A 21690-nucleotide genomic window follows, 5' to 3' on the forward strand; every position below is an offset into this window, starting at 1 on the left:
GCCCAACAGCTAGCCTGGTTAACTGATGCGCATCCATGTGTGGATATCAAATAATTCTATCATCATTGGCCTGAGGTAGGAGGTGGGGATGGGGAAGAGATGGACCGTGAATGAATGGGACATTATGTGGGCTGCATTGGGGGTAGTCAAACAAGCTGGTGTGTCACTGGTAGCTTGGAAATCCCAACTTCCACGTTTAAAACATTTGAGTGGTCGACTCGTCTCCGGAGAACAGGATGGCCATCCACCTACCTGCCAACGCTAAAAGGGGAATTAGGTGGGTAGGAATCAGGATTTCCATTTTAAGGTTTGTAACCTCCTCACCCACCTCCTCCCCCATCCTCCAGGGGGATTAAAGTTACCAATATGCTGGCTAAATTGGAGAAGTGTGCCTTGATCTGCAAGATAGCTGACGTTCAAGTTGGAATAGTGATGCAAATTTTGGCCATTAAGGAGAAACAGCAGCCAAGTGTGACAGAGAAAGACAGGGAGGGGGAAAGTGGGAAGGCAAAGAAAAGTGGGAAGGCAAGTGAATTTGGGTAGGGCATAGCCGTTTTGTGCATGTGGATCAAATTCAGTAATCAGAATTAAATGTTAAAGTTGGATGGGTCAGCAGAATAGCAAATTTAAAGTTATATGGATATGTAAAGATATATGGATATCAGCAGCAAGGAGTTATATTTAATGCACTTGTCAGACCTGCTTCCAGCTTTACTCCACTACAGTTTAAGATCCCTTTCAGTTGTTATGTAAATGGCCATAGCTCAACCTGCATGGGTTGTGGGCAGGTTGAGAAAGCAATTGTGGCAATGCAGATTGGCACCACAATTGCATTGATGTCCTAACTGAATTATTTGACCCCAATTTCAATATGTTAATGAGATCGCTGCAGGCTGTGTATATTGAGGTCTGTCCATACAATGGAATAGGTGAACCTCAGGCTAAGTCAGTGATTTCTTTTTAATTTTTCCAATGCTACTGCCCCATTTGTGTCTAAAACCAGATGGCATTGAAATGAAAATTGTCCCCCAAATCTTGCTCAATAATTTTTATTTCAGAAGCGTTCTACATTCTGGAGTTTTCATTTTGCTTTGCATGGTGGAGTAGATTGGAATACCAACGAAGCACAAGAGTCAAGTAATGATTTAAAACAATTTAATATTTAACGATGGACACCATCACCATCAAGAATGATTGACTCACCTTAGATTCATATCCGTGAACCTAGCGAAAATCACTGGATAGAAATCAGAGGTGGCCAATTGCAACACACCAAATGCTTTTCAGGTTAAGATCAACTCAGCATAGATAGTGACTGAATCTAGGAAGTTCTGCTCTCCATGATATGGTGTTAGATTGGTTGATACATTGGAGAATCTGGGGAGAAAGTCCTGCCTTCAAGAGCTGCCAACCAATCAAATGGCTACCAGCTCTCTGGTCCCAACAGTGCCAATGGGAAAGATAGCCACTGATTGGACTGCATTCAGTCCCAAACAGAGATTGTTAGTGAAGCCAGGCACTGAGGTAAGTGGGACGGGAGGGGATATCGTTTGGGCCAAGCTTTCAGGCCTGGTGAGAATCCAGGGGTGGCAAGGGTGGACAGGCTGGCAGGGGTTGTGAGGAGGTGGTGGGGAGGGCGGGTGGTGCAGGGAAATAGGGCAGTCCTTCTGAAGGGTCCAGTGAGCCCAAGGTGGAGGTATTGTCACCTTTGTCTGTCCAAAGTCCATGCAGTGAAAGCTAACGGACTTTCCACTTGGCTTCAGCCATCCCCCCACTGGGGGAAAAATTGCAGCAGGGAGGGAAAAAGACCTAAGTGACCACTAACATCTCACCTGCTACGCATAAGATAATACAGAGATGGTTGGATAGGGTCCAAGAATGGCGCCAATTTTATGCCAGCCCACCTGCCTGCCAACTTGCCCCAGGGGACATAAAATTCAGCCCAATGGTGCAATCAGAAATTGCATTATATGAGCCAATCACATCATCTTCAAACAATGAATTTCTTTCCTAGTTATTACTTTTTTATGTTTAAGGCAATAGTACAGTTTTGTGTAAACAAGAATGAAATGCAGTCAATATGAACATACGAACAAGGAGCAGTAGTAGGCCATTCAGCCCCTCGGGCCTGCCCCGCCATTTATTAAAATCATGGCTGATCTGATAGAAACCTGAAATCTGCATCCCACCTACCCCCGATAACCTATCACCCCCTGGCTTACCAAGAATCTATCTACCTCTGCCTTAAAAATATTCAAAGACTCTGTTTCCATCACCTTTTCTGGAAGAGTTCCAAAGACACACGACCCTCTGAGTGAAAAAATTGCACCTCATCTCTCTTTTAAGTGGGTGATCCCTTATTTTTTAAACAGTGACCCCCTAGTTCTAGGTTCTCCCACAAAAGGAAACATCCTCTCCACATCAACCCTGTCAAGACCCCTCAGGATCTTATATGTTTTAATCAAGTTGCCTTTCACTCTTCTAAACTCCAGCAGATACAAGCCTCGTCTGTCCAACGTTTCATCATAAGACAACCCACCCATTCCAGGTATTAGTCTGGTAAACTTTCTCTGAACTGCTTCCAATGCATTTACATCCTTCTTTAAATAAGGTGATGAATACTGTACAAAGTACTCCAAACGTGCTCTCACTGGACAACTGAAGCATAACCTCCCGACTTTTGTATTCAATTTCCCTTGCAATAAATAACATTCTATTAGCTTTCCTAATTACTTGCTGTACCTGCATACCAGCCTTTTGTGATTCATGCACTAGGACACCCAGATCCCTTTCCACTTCAGAGCTTTGCAATCTCTTAACATTTAGATAATATGCTTCTCTTTTATTCTTCCTGGCAAAATTGACAATTTCACATTTTCCCACATTATACTCCATTTGCCGGATCCTTGCCCACTCGCTTAACCTATCTATATCTTTTTGTAGCCTCCTTATGTCCTCTTCACAACTTACTTTTCCACTTATCTTTGTGTCATCAGCAAATTTGGCAACCATCCCTTCATTTAAGTCATTTATATAAATTGTATACAGTTGAGGCTCCAGCATTGATCCCTGTGACACACCACTCATTACATCTTGCCAACCTGAAAAAGATCCCTTTATGCCTTCTCTCTGCTTCCTATTAGCTAGCCAATCTTCTATCCATGCCAATATGTTACCCTCATACCATGAGCTTTTATTTTCCACAATAACCTTTGATGTGGCACTTTATCAAATGCCTTCTGGAAATCTAAGTACAGTACGTCCACCGGTTCCACTTTATCCACAGCATATGTTACTTTCTCAAAAAACTCAATAAGTTGGTTGAACACAATTTTCCTTTCACAAAACCATGCTGACTCTGCCTGATGACCTTGAGCTTATCCAAGTGCCCTGCTATAACTTATTTAATAATAGCTTCTAACATTGGCCCTAGGATAGATGTTAAGCTAACTGACCTGTAGTTTCCTGCTTTCTGTTTCCCGTCCTTTTTGAATAATGGAGTTATAATTGCTATCTTCCAATCTAATGGGACATTCTCCGAATCTAGGGAGTTTTGGAAAATTAAAATCAATGCATCAACTATCTCACTGGATACTTCTTTTAAGACCATCAGATGAAGTCCATCAGGAGCCGGGCTCTTGTCAGCCTGCAGCTCCAACAATTTACTCATTACCACTTCTCTGATGACTGTAATTTTCCTCACTGCCTCACCCACTTCCATTTCCTGGTTTATAGCTGCTTCTGGGATGTTACTTGTATCCTCTATAGTGAAAACTGATGCAAAACACCTGTTCAATTCATCTGCCATCTCCTTGTTTACCATTATCAATTTTCCAGGCTGACTTTCTATAGGACCAATGCTTACTTTGTTAATTTGTTTCTTTTTAAAATATTTAGAAAAGCTCACCATCTGTCTTTATATTTCTGGCTAGCTTTCTCTCATACTTTAATTTTTCCTTCCTTATTAGTCTGTCCAATCTTCTGACCTGCCACTTGTCTTTGGATAATTATATGCTTTTTCTTTAAGTTTGATACTATCTTTAACTTTTCCAGTTAACTACAGATGGTATGTCCGTCCCTTGGACTTTTTCTTACTCGTTGGAATGTATCTGTTCGGTGCATTCTGAAATGTCCCCTTAAATATTAGCCACTGCATCTGTATTGACCTATCCCTTAACCTAATTTGCCAATTCACTTCAGCACTTTTTTGCCACATTTATGATTAGATGTCTTTGGTTACCTTATTTCCTGTGGTTAGGTAGTTTGTAGCAATGACTCACCAGTCACAATGGTCGCTAAGATAATGAGGACAGAAGTTATAACAAATTTTGTTGCACAAACAATTGTTGGTGCATGAATGCATTGCTAAAAGGAATAGTTCAGGCTGAGACCATTACATCTTTTAAAATAGTAGTGGATAAATATATGAGACAGGTAAAGATGAAGTATGATAGAGAGAACTGACATCACTGAAAGCAAGCGGATATCTGCAGCACAATCTGTAATACCCTACATACTCTTACTTATCCAAAACATAGCTGCGTGCATCCTAAGGCAGGCTGACCCACCACCACCACCATTCTCAGTGATCAATGTTGCTCCTATCCCCAGCATATTAAATTAAACTAATCCTGATCTCCTCAAATGCCATCTTTGCCCCATCCTATCTCTGGAACCTTTTCCAACCTAGATTCATGCTGCTCCCTTCAGTTCTGTCACACCAGGTTTTTTTGCAATCTCCTTCTGTCTTTGTCCCACCATTGGCGAACAGTCTTCAGTTTTGGGCCTTCCCTCTGGAACACTCCCTTTAAATTCCTGCACTTCTGTACTTCTCCTTTCCCCTTTAAAGCTTTATTACCATCTTTTTTGTCGAGTTTTCAATCACACCCTCTAATCTCTTCCCTATGTCTTGGCATCTGTCCCTCTATCTATTTCCATTTGTGAAGTATTTTGGGATTTTTTAATGTTAATGTTGCTATATAAAATGAAAGTAGTTCTGTTGAACATAAATGGTGGTAGATATTCTTCTCCCAAGGGGTTATCTGAAAATAATTTACAATGCATATATTATGGCTGTCCAAAGCCACATGGCATCCCAAAAGAGAAGTCATATGGGCTCAAAATGTTAACTCTGTTTCTCTCACTACAGATGTTGACACATCTAGGTTTTTCCAGCATTTTCTATTTTTATTAGGGAATCCCAAAATCTTGGTTTTATCTTATGATCTAGATATGAGAAACAAGAAAATACTCATGTTCGTGTATATGCCTATTCTGACAGAATACTTCAGGCCGATTAAGAATTTAGAATACTTACTCCTCCAGGAACATTGTGTACATGACTGGAAGCTTGGAATATTTTGGGAGGTTCACACCCCACTTTTGCATAGGTCATTACACTGGAGCTGTTCATAGAGTGGCCACTGGGATCTGAAGGTCGGCTTCCCTATTGGAAAAATACACACTTTTTTTAAAAAACTGCTGCAGTTTGGCAAAGCACTTCAGAAAATTCTGGAAGCCTAGCCAATAGGGTTAATGTTTCTGCAATATGAAAAAAAACCCTGCTATAATTGTGGAAAATAAGAGTTTGCCTTTGGTTGTGTCTACATTACACTTACATGTTTACTTTGCATGCCAAGCATTTCTTTTCTGAGTTCTTCCATCACGGTGCTCATGTGATTGAAGGGATCTGTCCAGGAAGAAGCCTATCATAATATAGCAAAAGAAAATCAGAAATTAAACATAGAAACCATACTTTTTCTAAATAAAAACAACATACCAGCAACACCAAAATTAAGTTATGAATTGTATGTAGTTCAAATTTATATTTTAAGGTATCAGTAACAGTAATTGGCTACAACTTTCTAAAAGTGCTGCCCTTTTTTTGTATTCTATATTCTACTACCTACTATATTTTATATGAGGCAGTAGATGTGTTGGTGTTACTTTTCCAAAATTCCCTAGATTCTGGAAAGGTTCCATCAGCCTGGAAAGAAGCAAATCTAACCCCTCCATTCAAGAAGGTGGGGGGGGAGTCAGAAAACAGGAAATTATAGGCCAGTTAACCTGCTGTCTGTTGTAGGGAAGGCGTTAGAATCCATCATGCAGTGGATCATTGCTGGGCACTTAGAGAAACTCCTGGTATTCGGGAAGATTCAGCATGGTTATGAGAAAGGGAAATCATGTTTAACCAATTGAGTAGAGCTCTTTGAAGGAGTAACATGTGCTGTGGATAAAGGCCATCCTGTAGGCATACTATACTTGGATTTTCAGAAGGCATTTGATAAGGTGCTACATCAAAGGTTATTACGAAATAAAAACTCATGGTGCAGGGGGCTGATATATTAGCATGGATAGGAGATTGGCTGGCTGGCAGAAAAGAGAGGGTATGCATAAATGGGTCTTTGTTTAATTGGCAGAATGTGACAAGTGGAATCCCAAATGAGTCTGGACTGCAAACAAGTCTGCTGTCTTTCTTCTCAAGGCAAAACCAAAACCCACTTTTCAAAACACAGTTCCAGGCATGTTTATTTTCAGAGCCATAACAACCCATGTGACCCCCCACCCCCCCACCCCCGTCCCCCCTCCCTCCCTCCCCCCTTGTACACTGCTCACCAGGATTGTTATAACATGGCAGATGATGTGTGCCAGGCGGATCGAATCCATGAGGGAAACTTGATCATGCTATCACAACAGTTTTGCGATTTGTATTTATTTCCAGATACGTGCACTGAATTTAGAAGTAATAAGTCCACCAAGACGTTTAGTTTTTTTTAAAATTACATTAAATATTTATTAAAAGATTTCAAGCACATACATAGGACTACACATTACTACTATAATAACTCCTAAAATTCCTAATTAACTTGACTCCCAATTACACCCCTTAAAGGCAACAGTCCAAAAATAGATTTTAGAAAGATCCAGCAAATTAACACAATACCCTGGACAGTGGAATTCCAAATGGATTTCTCCTCCAGCTTCAGTTTCTGTAGACAACAGGCTTATGCAAAAATGCTGGAGGCTTCATTAAGGCTACTTCACACAATTCTGTTAAATCTCACAATGACTTCTCCTAACACACAGCCTTGTTCTCCTTTATAAACATTTCTCTCTTAATATGTAAATTTTATTGTCTCATAAGTCTTTGAGACTGTATCTCCCTCATAACATAAAAACTTTCATGTTGTCACTATATATTACACACAGACAGACCCAACTATTTACCTCCATAAACCTACTTTACAACAAACCAGAAAAACATTATGAAAATCATTATACTTTCATGACACCTCCCTCCTTATGAGAAAATGAACCATCATAACTTTAAAAGACAGCTTCATTTTTTTAACCCATCTTACAATACCTATGATACTTATCTATACACCCACACATACATGCACATAAATCCTTGGTATCAAGAGATCATTTCAGTCCATTGTCCAGGTTTTAAATGTCCAATTTCGCTTTAAGCTTTAAACTCTCAATAATGCACCTCCTATTAGATTTTCTCTTCCAGATACCCACATAATCTGTAGATTAAATGGTTGCAGTAATAAACTCCAACTGAACTGCCTTGCGCTTCGGTCTTGAAATCTGTCCAGAAATTTTAAAGGATTGTGGTCTGTATAAACAATTGTTTGTGATGAATTGTTTGCAACATAAAACTTGAAATGCTGCAATACTAACACCAGGCCCAGACTCTCTTTTCGACTGTTGAATATTTCCTCTGTTGTACATTCAATTTCCAAATTTCCACATTCAAAATACCCGATCGATTTCTCAATTCCAGTTTCATCTTCTTGTAACAGTACAGCCCCAATGCCTACATCACTCACATCAATAGCCAACTTAAATTGCTTGGCATAACTGGGTACTGCCAAAACTGGTATCATTGTCAATATAGTTTTTAAACTACCAAATGCCTTTGAAACTTCCATTGAAACTCCTTGTTCTTTTCTAATAGCTCAATCAATGGACCAACCACACTTCTAAAACTTGGTATAAATTTCCGGTAAAGCCCACTCATGCCCATAAATCTCAAAACTTCTCGTTTTGTTGTAGGAATGGGGAAATTCACGCTAGCTTTCACTTTCACATCTCTCGGAGCCACCTTAACATGTCTAAAGGTATCACTTAGATATGTAACTTGCACTTTTGCAAATTTACTTTTAGCCAAGTTCATCACCAAATTAGCTTCTTGAAGTCAATTAAATAATTGTAAATGTTGTAAATGCTCCTCCCACATCTGACTGAAAACTATCAAGTTGTCAACTGTTATGTCAATTAAATGCTGAGCTGCTCAAATCCAGAAGGAAACCTGAAACAACTGTCACAATTAAGTTTCAATCTGTATAAATTTCGAGACGCGTGCCTTGAATTCAGTAGTAATAAGACTACCAAGTCCTATAGGTTTTTATACAACTAGATTAAACATTTATTGATAAGACAAATGATTTTAAATACATACATAGATCTACAAATTACTACTATGATAACTTCTAAATCCCCTAATCAACCTTTCGTTAAGGCAGCAGTAAGGTACATAGATTTTTAAAAGGCCCAGGCAAAGAAACATGATACCCTGAAGAGGTTGAATTCCAAGTGAGTTTTCTTAACTTCGGTCCTTTGAGTACAGCAACCTGAGGCATAGATGCTGAAGGCTTCTCACACACTTGTAAGATCTTAAAAATGCCTTCCCTGACAAGTATCCTTTGTTCCTTTATACATGTTTTCCCCTTTGAATGCAAATACCCAACATTTAACTATGTCTTTGGACTTTATCTCCCTGATAATAAAACTCTCTCATTGCACTAAGTTTTATCAGTAATCTTTGAGTAAAATAAACACACTGTTTCTAAACTTCACCTGGTGAGGTGACACATTTCAGCCCTCCTTTGAGAACAATCTGGTCTGGTTTATTTCAAAATGCAAATGTTCCCTTGATACCTATGTTTCTAAACTTGCCCATATTTATCTAATTAGCATTTCAAACCTAACCTCTCTTCTTAGATCAAAGCACTCAGACTAATTCAATTAATTCTTACACACGCACACTGACACATATAGACACATCCCACTATTTATTTTATAATAAATCCCAATAATATTATGAGAATTATTATATCTTCTTGACATCAATATAAACAGCTCAGTCCAGCAATTACTTTGTTTGCCGGTCTTTGAAATGTTGCTGGTGCATTTTTCATACCAAATGGTATGACTTTAAACTGATATAGTCCATCTGGCGTCACAAAAGCCGATATCTCCTTTGCTCTCTCCGATAATGGTGCTCGTCAATATCCTCTCAACCAGTCAATCTTTGTGATAACTATGATTGTCCCACTTTCTCAGTGCAATCTTCCAACCGTAGCATTGGATATGAATCTGCTTTCATCACTGCATTCACCTTTCGATAGTCCACACACAAGTCTTTGTGTACCATCCAGTTTCGGTACCAGCAAAATAGGCAAACTCCAGTTACTGCAAATAGACTCAATTATATAATTTTGAAGCATTAATTCTATTTCTTTCTATATCTATGATAACTTTGCTAGACTTAGTCTATAAGAATGTTGCCTTATTGAAAATGAATCTTGTATACTCACATCCTGTGTAACTAAATTTGTCCTCCCCACCTTATTCCCAAATAGCTTTGTGTGACAGCAATAGCACTTGTGTGGAAGGTAACTCAATATTACATTCAATTTTTTAAGTACCCCCTCATTATCCAATTTGATTAGAGGAAAATCAATTTCAGAATCCTTCACGTCTGCCTCTTTCTCCTTATCTACCATCACTAATACCTCCTTTTGTTCGTCTTCCATCAAAGTACTTTTTAAGCATATTTACCTGACACACCCTCTGCTTCTTTCTTCTGTCTAGATTATTTATTAAATAATTTATTTCACTCAGCTTCTTTTCAATTCTCTAAGACCCACTAAACCTTACCTTTAACGAGTCACCAAATACTGGTAACAGAACTAACACTTTTTCCCCAGCAACAAAACTACAACTTGCGGCTCTCCTTTATACTTTCACTTTCATCACTTGCTGTGATATCTTTAAATGTTCCCTAGCTAACTCACATCTGTTCTTTCTCTGAAGTTCGATACATAATCCAGGAAATTCTGAATTTTTACCCACCAATTTCTCATAAACCAGCTTTAGACAATCTTACCTCATGACCATAGGCTAATTCAAAAGGACTAAATCCAGTTGAGGAGCATCCCTAATAGCAAACATCAAGAAGGAATTCTCCTATCCCAATCATGTGGATAGTCCTGACTATACACCTTCATCATGATTTTTAAAGTTTGATGCCATATTTCCAAAGCTCATTGTAATTCGGAATGGTAAGCTGTTGACTTAAACTATTTTATTCCCAAACTGTTCATTATTTCCTTAAACAGCTGTGACATGAAATTTGAACTCTGATCTGATTGTAGTACTTTTGGTAAACCATATCTTGTAAAACATTTAGTCAATTCTTCCACAATTCTCTTTGCTGTAATATTTCTCAAAGGTATCGTTCAGGCAACAGTCCAAAAATAGATTTTAGAAAGATCCTGCAAATTAATACAATACCCTGCATGTGGAGTTCCAAATGGCTTTCCCCTCCAGCTTCAGTTTCTGTAGACAGCAGACTTATGCACAAATGTTGGAGGCTTCATTAAGGGTAATTCATACACTTCTGTTAGGTCTTACAATGCCTTCTCCTGACACATAGCCTCATTCTCATTTATAAATGTTTCTTTCTTCTTAATATTTAAATTCTATTGTTTCATAAGTGTTTCAGGAAACCTTGTAGACACATCCAGTATTGTCAGCAAGAACTGATTTCCACTTTTAGTTTTAGGGAGGGGTCCTACACAATCAATCATGACCCTAGTAAAAGGTCCCTCAAATGCTTGAATTGGAATTAAAGATGCCAGCTTAATCACTGCTTTCCCTACCACCTGACATGTGTGACATGTACTACAGAATTTGACAGCACCTCTATGAAATCCAGACCAATTAAAATGTTTTTGTATTTTCGCCTGTGTCTTTCTAGTTCCTAAATATCCTCCCATTGGAATTTCATGAGCTTTTCTCAGTATCTCGTTTCTATACTGCACTTCCATTCATGTTCCATCTGTTGAAACCGGACATGGTCGCCAATTTCTCAGTAACACATTACCCTTAAGGTAATGGAATACATCCTGTTTCTGTTTCTGAGTAAGCTGCCTGCTACAATCGTTTTATTTGTGGATTGTTTTACTGCAACTCTACCAACTGCCTTGAGCTAAACACTTTAGCTGTATTTCCTTCCATTCTCTCTCCCTGAACAATCTTATCAAAGACAGTGTCAGCGAATTGAACTTCAAAACATATTTCCCCTGACTTTTAACTTCCACTTCTTCCTATTTCAATCTGTGAGCTTGTGATCTCGTTCCCATGCAATCTGGAAACAATCCAGGATACTCTTTCTTTAACACTTCTGTTGAAAACACCTCTACAGGCTGCTCAACTACTGTAGACATCACCTACACCTGTGACTCAGCTATATCATTACCTAAAATAAACAAAACCCCTGCAATGAGCATTTTTTCCACTACTCCAACAATCACTTCACCTGCTTTCCACTTACTCTTTAAATTTACCTTCCACAATTGAATAGGTTTAGCATTTCCATGAACCCCACTTATGATCACCTGAACAATCTTATCAAAGACAGTGTCGGTGAACTGAACCTCAAAACACATTTCCCCAGACGTTTAACTTCCACTTCTTCCTATTTCAACCTGTGAGCTTGTGATCTCATTACCACACAATCTGGAAACAATCCAGGATACTCTTTGACACCTCTGTTGAAAACACCTCTACAGGCTGCTCAACAACCATAGGCATCACCCATATCTGTGACCCAGCTATATCATTACCTAAAATAAATAGAACCCCTACAATGAGCATTTTTTCCACTACTCCAACAATCACCTCACCTGTTTTCCACTTACACTTTAAATTTACCATCCACTATTGAATAGGTTTAGCATCTCCATGAACCCCAATTATTATCACCTGTTCCTGCAATACTCACTCTGAATAACAAATATCACTTTCCCATAATATTAATGCTTGACTAGCCCCTGCGTCTCTTAAATTTTTAATATTTTGTTTTACCTGATCCACCTGTACACATGGAAAGACCTCCCCTTCACATACGAAATCTTTAAACATTTCTGCAACTTGCTCCTCAGAACTCCCTTGGGTAAATTGTGAACACATTCCCACTTCTTTGCCTATCACTGATTCTTCCTGTTTAACTTGTACACAAACCACTGGTTTTTCCTGTGCCTGAACCTCAGAATCCACAGTACCTTCACTTCTAGAAGTTTTCTGCATTCCAATAATTGCTACAGATTTTCCCTGTAGTTTCCAACACATTGACTTTGTGTGCCCAACTTTATTACAATGAAAACACTTCAATTTTAAAGTATCACTTCTACCCTCAGCACCTTCCTTTTTAGTCTGAGAAAAAAAACTTATTGGGAATTTCCACCTACTCCTCTTCCCTGGCTACTTACCTTCCTTTCACTTTTCCACTTCCTATCTTTCTCTGATTTAAAAGGGTGATGAGAAAAAGGTTTAGATCTATGAACTAAGTCATAATCATTAGCTATCTCTACCGTTTTGACCCTCTGTTCCAAAAGAATTACTTCTCTAACAGTTGCATTTGTTGTCTCTACCTTTAATGTCTTTATCCAGCAGTCAAAATTACTTTGTTTTACCCTCTCAAACTCAATATAAGTTTGCCCAGGCAGTTTCCTTACATTCCTAGACTGACCAACTCACATGCACTCAAAATAGCCTTTTTCACCGTATCATAATCCACCAACACATCTTCTGACAGTGAAGCATAAACCTCATGAGCTCTACCCACTAACCTAGACTGTAAAAACAATGTCCTGTTTTCTTGTGGCCATTTCATCTGTTTAGCTATCTTCTCAAATGAAATAAAGAATGCCTCCACATCTCTTTCTTCAAACTTCAAAAGAGCTAACACTAATTTAAACATCACCCCACTGGGTTTTAGGTTGAAGGTGCTTTCATCATCAGAACCTTCCTCAGCACCTGCAAGGTCTTTTTAAAGTCTAGCCTTTTATGTTGGAACTCTGTCACTTTCCTTCTCCCTCTCTTCCATTGCTAACTTCTCCCTCTGGAGATCAAGTTTTCGCATTTTCAATTTTCTTTGAAATACTCTCTTTTTCTCTTTCTGCCTTTTCTTTTTATGCTGCTTACAGTTCAAGTTTTTTTCATTTCCATTACTTGTTCAAATTCAAACTTCTTCATTTATAACTGAAGTCTCACTACCTATCCAACTGTGACTTGCTGGTGTCAGGTATCACTTCCACTTCAAATGCTGTGCTATCACTTCAATTACGTTTGCTTTCTTTGCCCCGACAGGTAACCTCAACTGCAACTTATCTGCCAACTCAGTTAACTTACTCTTAGATAATATTTGTAACCCATAGTTATATCTTCTACTCCCAAAAGCCATGAATACGGCCATTTTTGCAGTCTCACCACTTTAAAATCCCTCACACCAACTCCTGAATTCAAAGTAATTTTCGTACTTGTAACATTATGATTCATCAACTCCAAACTAATCACGGAATTTCAAATATCCCACAAAAAGCCCCCAATTTGTTATGATGCAGCAGACGATGAGTGCCAGGCGGATCAAATCCATGAGGGAAACTTGATCCTGCTATTACAATGGTTTTGCAATTTGTATTTATTTCAATGCATTGAATTTAGAACAAATAAGACAACCAAGACTTTTAGAGAGTTTTTGAAAAACTACACTAAAATACTTATTCACAAAAGAAAACATTTCAAGTACATACATAGGGCTACACATTACTACAACAGTAACTCCTAAAATTCCTAATTAACCTGACTCCCAGTTACACCCACTTAAAGGCAACAGTCCAAAAATAGATTTTAGGTTTTAGAAAGATCCAGCAAATTAACACAATACCCTGAACAGTGGAATTCCAAATGGTTTTCTCCTCCAGCTTCAGTTTCTATAGACAGCAGGCTTATGCACACATGCTAGAGACATCATTAAGGCTGCTTCACACACTTCTGTTAGATCTCACAGGCCTCCTCCTGACACATAGCCTCATTCTCCTTTATAAACATTTCTCTCTTCTTAATATGTAAATTTTATTGTTTCATAAGTCTTTGAAACTGTATCTCCCTCATAACAAAAACTTTCATGCTGTCACTAGATATTATCAGTTACCCTTAGGGGCAACAAAGTTTCAGAGAGATGGGTTTTTGTTTGTCCTGATGACGTGAAACATTAACTCTTTTCTTCCTATCCAAATGCTGCTTGACCTGGAGTACTTCCAGCATTTTCTGTTTTTATTTTAGATTTTCAGGATCTGCAGTGTTTTGCTTTTGTCTTCTTGTATAGAAATGTTGCCAAGGTTGCTGATACCAAGTTTTTAGGAGAAGTCAGTAAATTCATGTCAGCTAATCAATTAATTAAACATAAGAGTTAATGAACATAAGAACTAAAAGTATAAAGTTATCAATGTTCTAATGTAATCAGTTTGGGTGTCAAAACAAGTTATCCTGATCATTGGTGAGACCACTTTTGCAACATCATGGGTAGCTACTGGCATTACAAAGCTTTAGAGGAACATAATTATACTAGACAAAGCTCAGAGAAGGATGATTTTAGGTTCAAGTAGTGTTCAGTTTTGAGAGTCTCACTGAGAATTTGATTTACCATTTAACATGAACTTCAAGTGAGGGAAAAGGTGTACGCATAAAATTAAACGAGCCTCAATCAAAACTAGGGAATAGAAGCATTCTTCCTTTCACAAAATAAACAATGGGATGATATTCTTTGGTGAGGCATATAACAGTTGGCAGCCTTTAAGCAGACTACCTGGCTTCCTTTTCCATCATAGTCACTGGTTTTGGTCAAATAAATAATTTCATTGTTCAGCAGCTGCAGCAACAAATGGAGGCAAGGTACATATCCAATAAGAGAGAGAAAAGTAAATAAGTTCTAGTTAATAAAAAAAATGAACACTTCTTTCCCTAATAGATTTAGTATAGCGAGACAACTAACAATATTCATCGAATAGACCCAAAGCACATGGGTTACGAAAGATAAAAATAGTTGTGATATATTAGGTTCAACAGATGTTGGAGATATCAAGCGTGTTAGCACCATTTTATAAAATGTACTCAACTATTTGCTAGAACTGCTACCTACTCTCATTATAAATGCTAGACATGAAATGAGAATAGTGGTAGACCTAAACATAATAAACAGAACTGAAGAAACTGTTTCAACTATTTGTGGAGATTATAGGTACCAATATATCTTCTTGGCTTATTTAATTCCAGATCAGCTGTTAAATCAGGCAGCTTCAAATCATTTTGTCAACACAGAAAAGAAGAAAGCTAGAGCTGGTGCAGCATTTGTTTCCTGAACATCAGCTGGTATCTTATATGCTGCTTTATTTCACATCATATCTCCAAATGCATCCAGTAATACTTCTTCAACTGTCAACAGTTTGAGGTAAACTGTAAACCTTGGGGTAGAAATTCATTGTCATCCATTGTGTTTCATTACTATTAATCCATTGCGACCTAGTTTCTGTTGTGTCTTTACAAGCAGCATACCCATTCAAACAAGTAAATATCTGGCCACTTGCCTTGTTGGAAGTGGCCAAAGGAAAAGTGCCAGAAGAGGATGCTGCAGCAGTGGGGAGGGAAACAGACATCAACCAGCCTATTGGGGTACTGTGGAGTCAAAGGAACGCTCAGAGGTATGGGAACATGGAAGAGTCAAATTATGGAAAGAATTGAACAGATGGATGAGAATTTTAAATCTGAAGTATTTGAGGACAAATAGGTCAGCAAGCACAGTGGGAGGTGTGAAGAAAACCTCATGTGTGATAGGATAAGGGAAGTAAAATTGTGATGGAGCTGAAGTTCAGTGAGGTATGTTGTGGTGCTAGGGATGAGAAGGCAAATGAAGGATTCAGCAGCATAGGGACTGGGGCCAGTTATGATCTAGAGGTGGAAATAGGTGGTCTTTGTGATGGAACGAAGATAAGGTCAGAAATTTAGGTCAAACATGATGCAATCCTGTTCAGCCTGAGTTGATGGCCAAGAAGTAAGAATGGTATCAGTGGTGAAGGCATGTTAGGTTTTGAAAAGTGACTGCGTGGTTCTGACATTATAGTGGATTTTCCCCAACAAGTAATCTTAAACATCGTTTTAGTTCTTTTGACCACGTTTACATGGAAGTGTAGGTCAATTGGCGTAATAGCTGCATTTCTACAGTATAATTCTTTTCAGAGAGAAATGTTTCTGAAACTGTTTGAAGAAGCTGCAGATGCAGAAGGAAAACTACGGAAATTAAACAAATGAAGCTGTGGTCTGAATGATGCTTCCAGGGTATATTTTTTGGTCACATCTATCTGTTTTACTGAAAATAAATTGTGTTTAACTGAAAGCAGATCCCACAATGTTGTATGGGTAAAGGAAAACATTCAGGCATTTTCAGGATACATATTACTGAATTCTTACGGAGTGGTACTGCAAAAATTCAGAAGTGTGTTTATTAGTAAGATTAGAGTAGAATTTAAAATTAGGAGTCAGGCACATGGGGCTTTTCAATATATTGGTTTAGATATTTAGCATTGTAGTTCTAGTATAACTTTAAATCAACAATCCCATACAGTGTGTGTTACCCCCCGCCCCAGTTAATCATATTATGCCATTACAGGAGAGTTATCTTATATCAAAAGAGACAAAGCAATAGCAAAGCTTGATTGGTCAGTAGAACTGCTTATGCATTCAGACTAGATCATATGCTAGTTTTGATGTGTTGGAGTTAACTACTACTTTGAAACATTCCAAGGTGAAGGATTTAATGTTTGAAAAGTTCTCAGGTGACCCAGTGATGCTCCTCATGCTAACCTTCCAGATGGATATTCTAGGGCAGCTGGTTTCAGAGCAGTTCTTATGGGCAAGAATGGAAAATGTTATCCTTTAGATAGGCAAGTTAATAGAACAAAAAGGGTTGACTGCTGAATCATGTACACTTGTGAAGGCAGCAAGAATTGGGTTCTATTCTATTTGAGTGAGATTCTGTACAATGGGGTTGCTGAAGATAGTAGATCCATTGAACGTTACAAAGATAACCTTTCATTATGGGATCTTGTACATGAGCAAAAGTGTGAATGAGAAAAGGTTACATGTTGGCCTTGATGGTTCGCAACAAATGGTGCGGCAGCAATGGAGGCTGGGGTGTGTGGTGAAAAGAATTCTCTAAAGTAAGTGGGTAGATTCAAGCTATCAACTGTCAGGGTTATTTTACTACAAAAAGTAAAAGAACTAAAAGAAGACATTTTGAGGGTGCTGGGGGAGGGCTGTCTCACAATGTAACACTTTCTACAGTGTGTGGATGTCTTTAATTTTCTTCTGAAATCTAATTTGAAGTCTAATTTTGATTTCATTTAGAGGGATAAGGTAATCTGTTAATTGTAAATCAATTGGGCGTTAACTGTATTCAGATGGTGGGTATAATTTGGAGACTCATCTGTCATGGTATCAATTGTCCCTTCACCACCTAGCTATCTGAGTTCTTACATGAACTGTTATAGCACAGCTGATGGTAAATGCTGAGCTGCTCAAATCCCAGAGGGAAACTTGAAACAACTGCCATAACTTGTTTTGCAATTTGTATAAATTTTGAGGTGCATGCCTTGAATTCAGTATAAGACCACCAAGTCTTATAGGTTTCTTACATAACTAAATTAAACCTTTATTAATAGAAGAAATTATTTTAAATACATAGATCTACAAATTACTAATATACCTTCAAAATCACCAAATTAATCTAACTCCCAGTTACACTTTCGTTAAGGCAACAGTAAGACACACAAATTTTAAAAGACCCAGGCAAAGAAACATGATAGCCCGAACAATCCAATTCAAAGTGAGTTTACTTAACATCAGTTCTTTGCAGACAGCAACTTGAAGCTTAGATGCTGGAGGGTTTCTCACTTGTTAGATCTTAGAATGCTAATCCTTACATACAGCCTTCACTCCTTGATACATATTTTCCCCTTTGAATGCAAAGGCCCATTGTTTCACTATGTCTTTGGGTTTTTTCTGTCTAATAATAAAAATCTCTCATAGTACAAATTTTAACAGTAATCTTTGAGAAAAATAAACATACTGTTTCTTAACTTCTCCTGACTAGGTGACACATTTCACCCCTTCCTTTGAAATCAATCCAGCCTGGTTTATTTAAAAATGTAAATGTTCCCTTTACCCCTATGTTTACTACTTAACATTTCAAACCCAGCTTATCTTCTAATATAACAAAGCCTTCAGACCAGCTGCCTTTAATTCAATTATGACACACACATCCACACACAGACATAGACCCATAGACACAGACCCAACTATTACTCTACAATAAATTCCAATAACATTATGAGAATTAATATAACTTCGTGACATCCCCCTCCTTATAAAAAAATACTCTTTATAATTTAAAAAGACAGCTTCATTTTCTGAACTTATCTTACATTACCTCCTAAACTTGTTACACTATTACATTACCAGATGTGTGCATTAACATAAAAATATATACAAAAGTCATTGGTATCAACAGAAATCATTCTAATCCAGTGTCCAGGTTTTAAATGTCCAATTTTCACTTTAAGCTTCAAACTCTTGACAATACATCTGCAATCTGATTTTCTTGTTCCACTACATGTATCTCTAGATCAAATGGTTGCAGGAATAAACTCCATCTGAATAGCCTTCCATTTTTGTATTGAAATTTGTCCAGAGACTTTAAAGGATTGTGATCTGTATAAACAATTGTTTCTGATGAATTGTTTGCAATATAAATCTCAAAATGCTGCACTGCTAACACCAAACCCTTTTCGATCTTTGAATATCTTCTCTACTGTACATTCAAATTCCGTGAAAAATATCCTATCGGTTGTTCAATTCCAGCGTCATCATCTTGTGACAGTATGGGCCCAATGCCAATATCACTTGCGTCAATGGCCAACTTAAATTGCTTGGCATAATTGGGTATGGCCAAAGCTGGTGTCGTAGCCAACACAGTTTTCCAACTGTCAAATGCCTTCTGACATTCCTGTGTCCATTAAAGCTTCCTGTTCTTTTTTTAACAGTTCAGTCAATGGATCAAACACACCGCTAAAATGTGGTACAAATTTCCGATAAAACCCACTCATTACCAGAAATCTCAAAACATCTCGTTTTGTTGTAGGCACAGGGAAATCCACAATAGCCTTGACTTTCATATCTCTTGGAGCCACCTTACCATGTCCAATGGTATGGCTTAACTTGCCGCTTCTGCAAATTCACTTTAAATAAAGTTCATCACCAAATTAGCTTCCTGTAACCAAGTAAATAATTCTTCCAGATGTTGTAAATGCTCCTGCCATGTCTGATAGAAAACTATCAAGTTGTCAATATAAACAGCACAATTGCCCAGATCTGCAATTACTTTGTTTGTCAGTCTTGGAAATTTTGCAGGTGCATTTTTCATACCAAACGGCATGACTTTAAACTGATATAGTCCAGCTGGCGTCATAAAAGCTGATATCTCCTTTGCTGTCTCTGATAAAGGTACTTGCCAATATACTTTCAGAAAGTCAATTTTTGTGATAAACTTTGATCGTCCCACTTTCTCAATACAACCTTCCAACAGTGGTATAGGATATGAATCCACTTTTGTCACTGCATTCACCTTTCAATGGTCCACACACACACTATGTATCCCAGCTGGTTTCGGTACCAGCACAATAGGCGAACTCCAGTTACTGTAACTAGACTCAGTGATACCATTTTGAAGCATGAATTCAATCTCTTTCTGTACTTGTGATAACTTTGCTGGATTTAATCTATCAGGATGTTGCCTTAGCGAAGGTGAAACTTTTACAGACACATCATGTACAGTTAAATTTGCCCTCCCCAACTTACTTCCACAAATAGATTTGTGTGACTGCAATAGGTTCTCCAAATCACTTTGACACTTGTCTGGAAGGTAACTCAATATTACATTTAAATTTTCAAGTACTCCCTCATTATCCAGTTTGTTTGGAGGAAAATCAATTTTAGAATCCTACATTTCTACTTCTTTCTCATTATCTACCACCACTAATACCTCCTTTTGGTCCTCTTCCCTGTCAAAGTACTTTTTAAGCATATTTACATGACACACTCTGCTTCTTTTTTCTACCTGGAATACTTACTAAATAATTTACTTCACCCAGCTACTTTTCAATCCTGTAAGGCCCATTAAACCTTGCCTTTAATGAGTCACCAAGTACTGGGAACAGAACTAGCACCTTCTCGCCAGCAACAAAACTACGAGCCGTAGCTTTCCTGTCTGCTTTCATTTTCATCACTTGCTGCGATATCTTTAAATGTTCCCTAGCCAACTCACATGCAAGGGGCAATTTTTCCACTATTCCAACAATCACCTCACCTGTTTTCCACTTGCCCTAAAGTTTACCTTCCACAATTGAATAGGTTCACCATCTCCAGGAACCCCATTTATTATCATCTGTTCCTGTGATACTCCTTCTGAACAACAAATGTCACTATCCCACAGCATTAAAGATTAACTAACCCCTCATCTCTTAAAATTTTAACATCTTTAACTACTCCACCCTGTACACATGGAAAGGCTTTCCCTTCACATACAAAATCTTTAAATATTTCTGCAACTTGCTCCTCAGAATTCTCTTGGGTAAATTGCGAATACACTCCCACTTCTTTACCTATCATGGATTCTTCCTGTTTCACCTGTACCACAAACAACTGGTTTTTCCTGTGCCTGAACCTCAGAACCCATAGTACTCTTACTTCCAGAACTATTCTGCACCCCTATAATTCCTACAGATTTTCCCTGCAATCTGCAACACACAGATTTCCTATGTCCAACTTTATTACAATGAAAACACCTCAATCTTCGAAAGTCACTGCCACCCTTAGCTCCTTTTTATTCTGAGAAAAAACTTCCTGCAAATTTCCACCTACTCCTCTTTCCTGACGACCCACCTTCCTCTCACCTTCAAACTTTCTATCTTTTTCTCATTTTAAAGGGTGATGAAAAAAGGTTCAGCTCTATGAACTAACTCATAATCATCAGCTATCTCTGCTGCTTGTCTTACCGTTTGAACCTTCTGTTCCTCCACATGAGTTCTCACTACCGAAGGAACTGAATCTTTAAATTTTTCCAGAAGAATTACCTAAGAGCTGCATATGTTGCCTTCATCTTTAAATGCCTGTATCCACCAGTCAAAATTACTTTGTTTTACTTTTTCAAACTCAGTATAAGTTTGCCCAGACTGTTTTCTCAAATTCCTAAGTTTCTGCCTGTATACCTCAGGAAGCAACTCATATGCACTCAAAATAGCCTGTTTTTTCACATCATAGTTCACTGATATTTCTTCTGACAGTGAAGCATAAACCTCATGGCCAGAATCTTCGGGTCGGTGTGCAGAGGTAGACCCTGCTGATGTGTAAAATGACACACAGTGATGTCAGGCGTGCACCCTGATGTCACCGCGTGTCATTCTGATCCTCAGTTCAGCAGGCACACAACAGAGTCGGCTGCAC

General features: G+C 38.2%; 1 protein-coding gene across 1 annotated transcript in view; it reads right to left on the reverse strand.

Moving 5' to 3' along the window:
- The window catches only part of mlf1 (myeloid leukemia factor 1), a 71834-nt gene that overhangs the window by 26181 nt on the left and 23963 nt on the right, over nucleotides 1-21690 (reverse strand). The window contains exons 3-4 of the mRNA XM_041178034.1: nucleotides 5619-5705; nucleotides 5318-5446 (exon numbers count right to left, since the gene is read on the reverse strand). Of these exons, the coding sequence (XP_041033968.1) occupies nucleotides 5318-5446; nucleotides 5619-5705 (216 nt within the window). The remainder of the gene's footprint in view (nucleotides 1-5317; nucleotides 5447-5618; nucleotides 5706-21690) is intronic.

Source organism: Carcharodon carcharias, chromosome 2 (genome assembly GCF_017639515.1).
Source record: "Carcharodon carcharias isolate sCarCar2 chromosome 2, sCarCar2.pri, whole genome shotgun sequence".
Lineage (NCBI taxonomy): Eukaryota > Metazoa > Chordata > Chondrichthyes > Lamniformes > Lamnidae > Carcharodon > Carcharodon carcharias.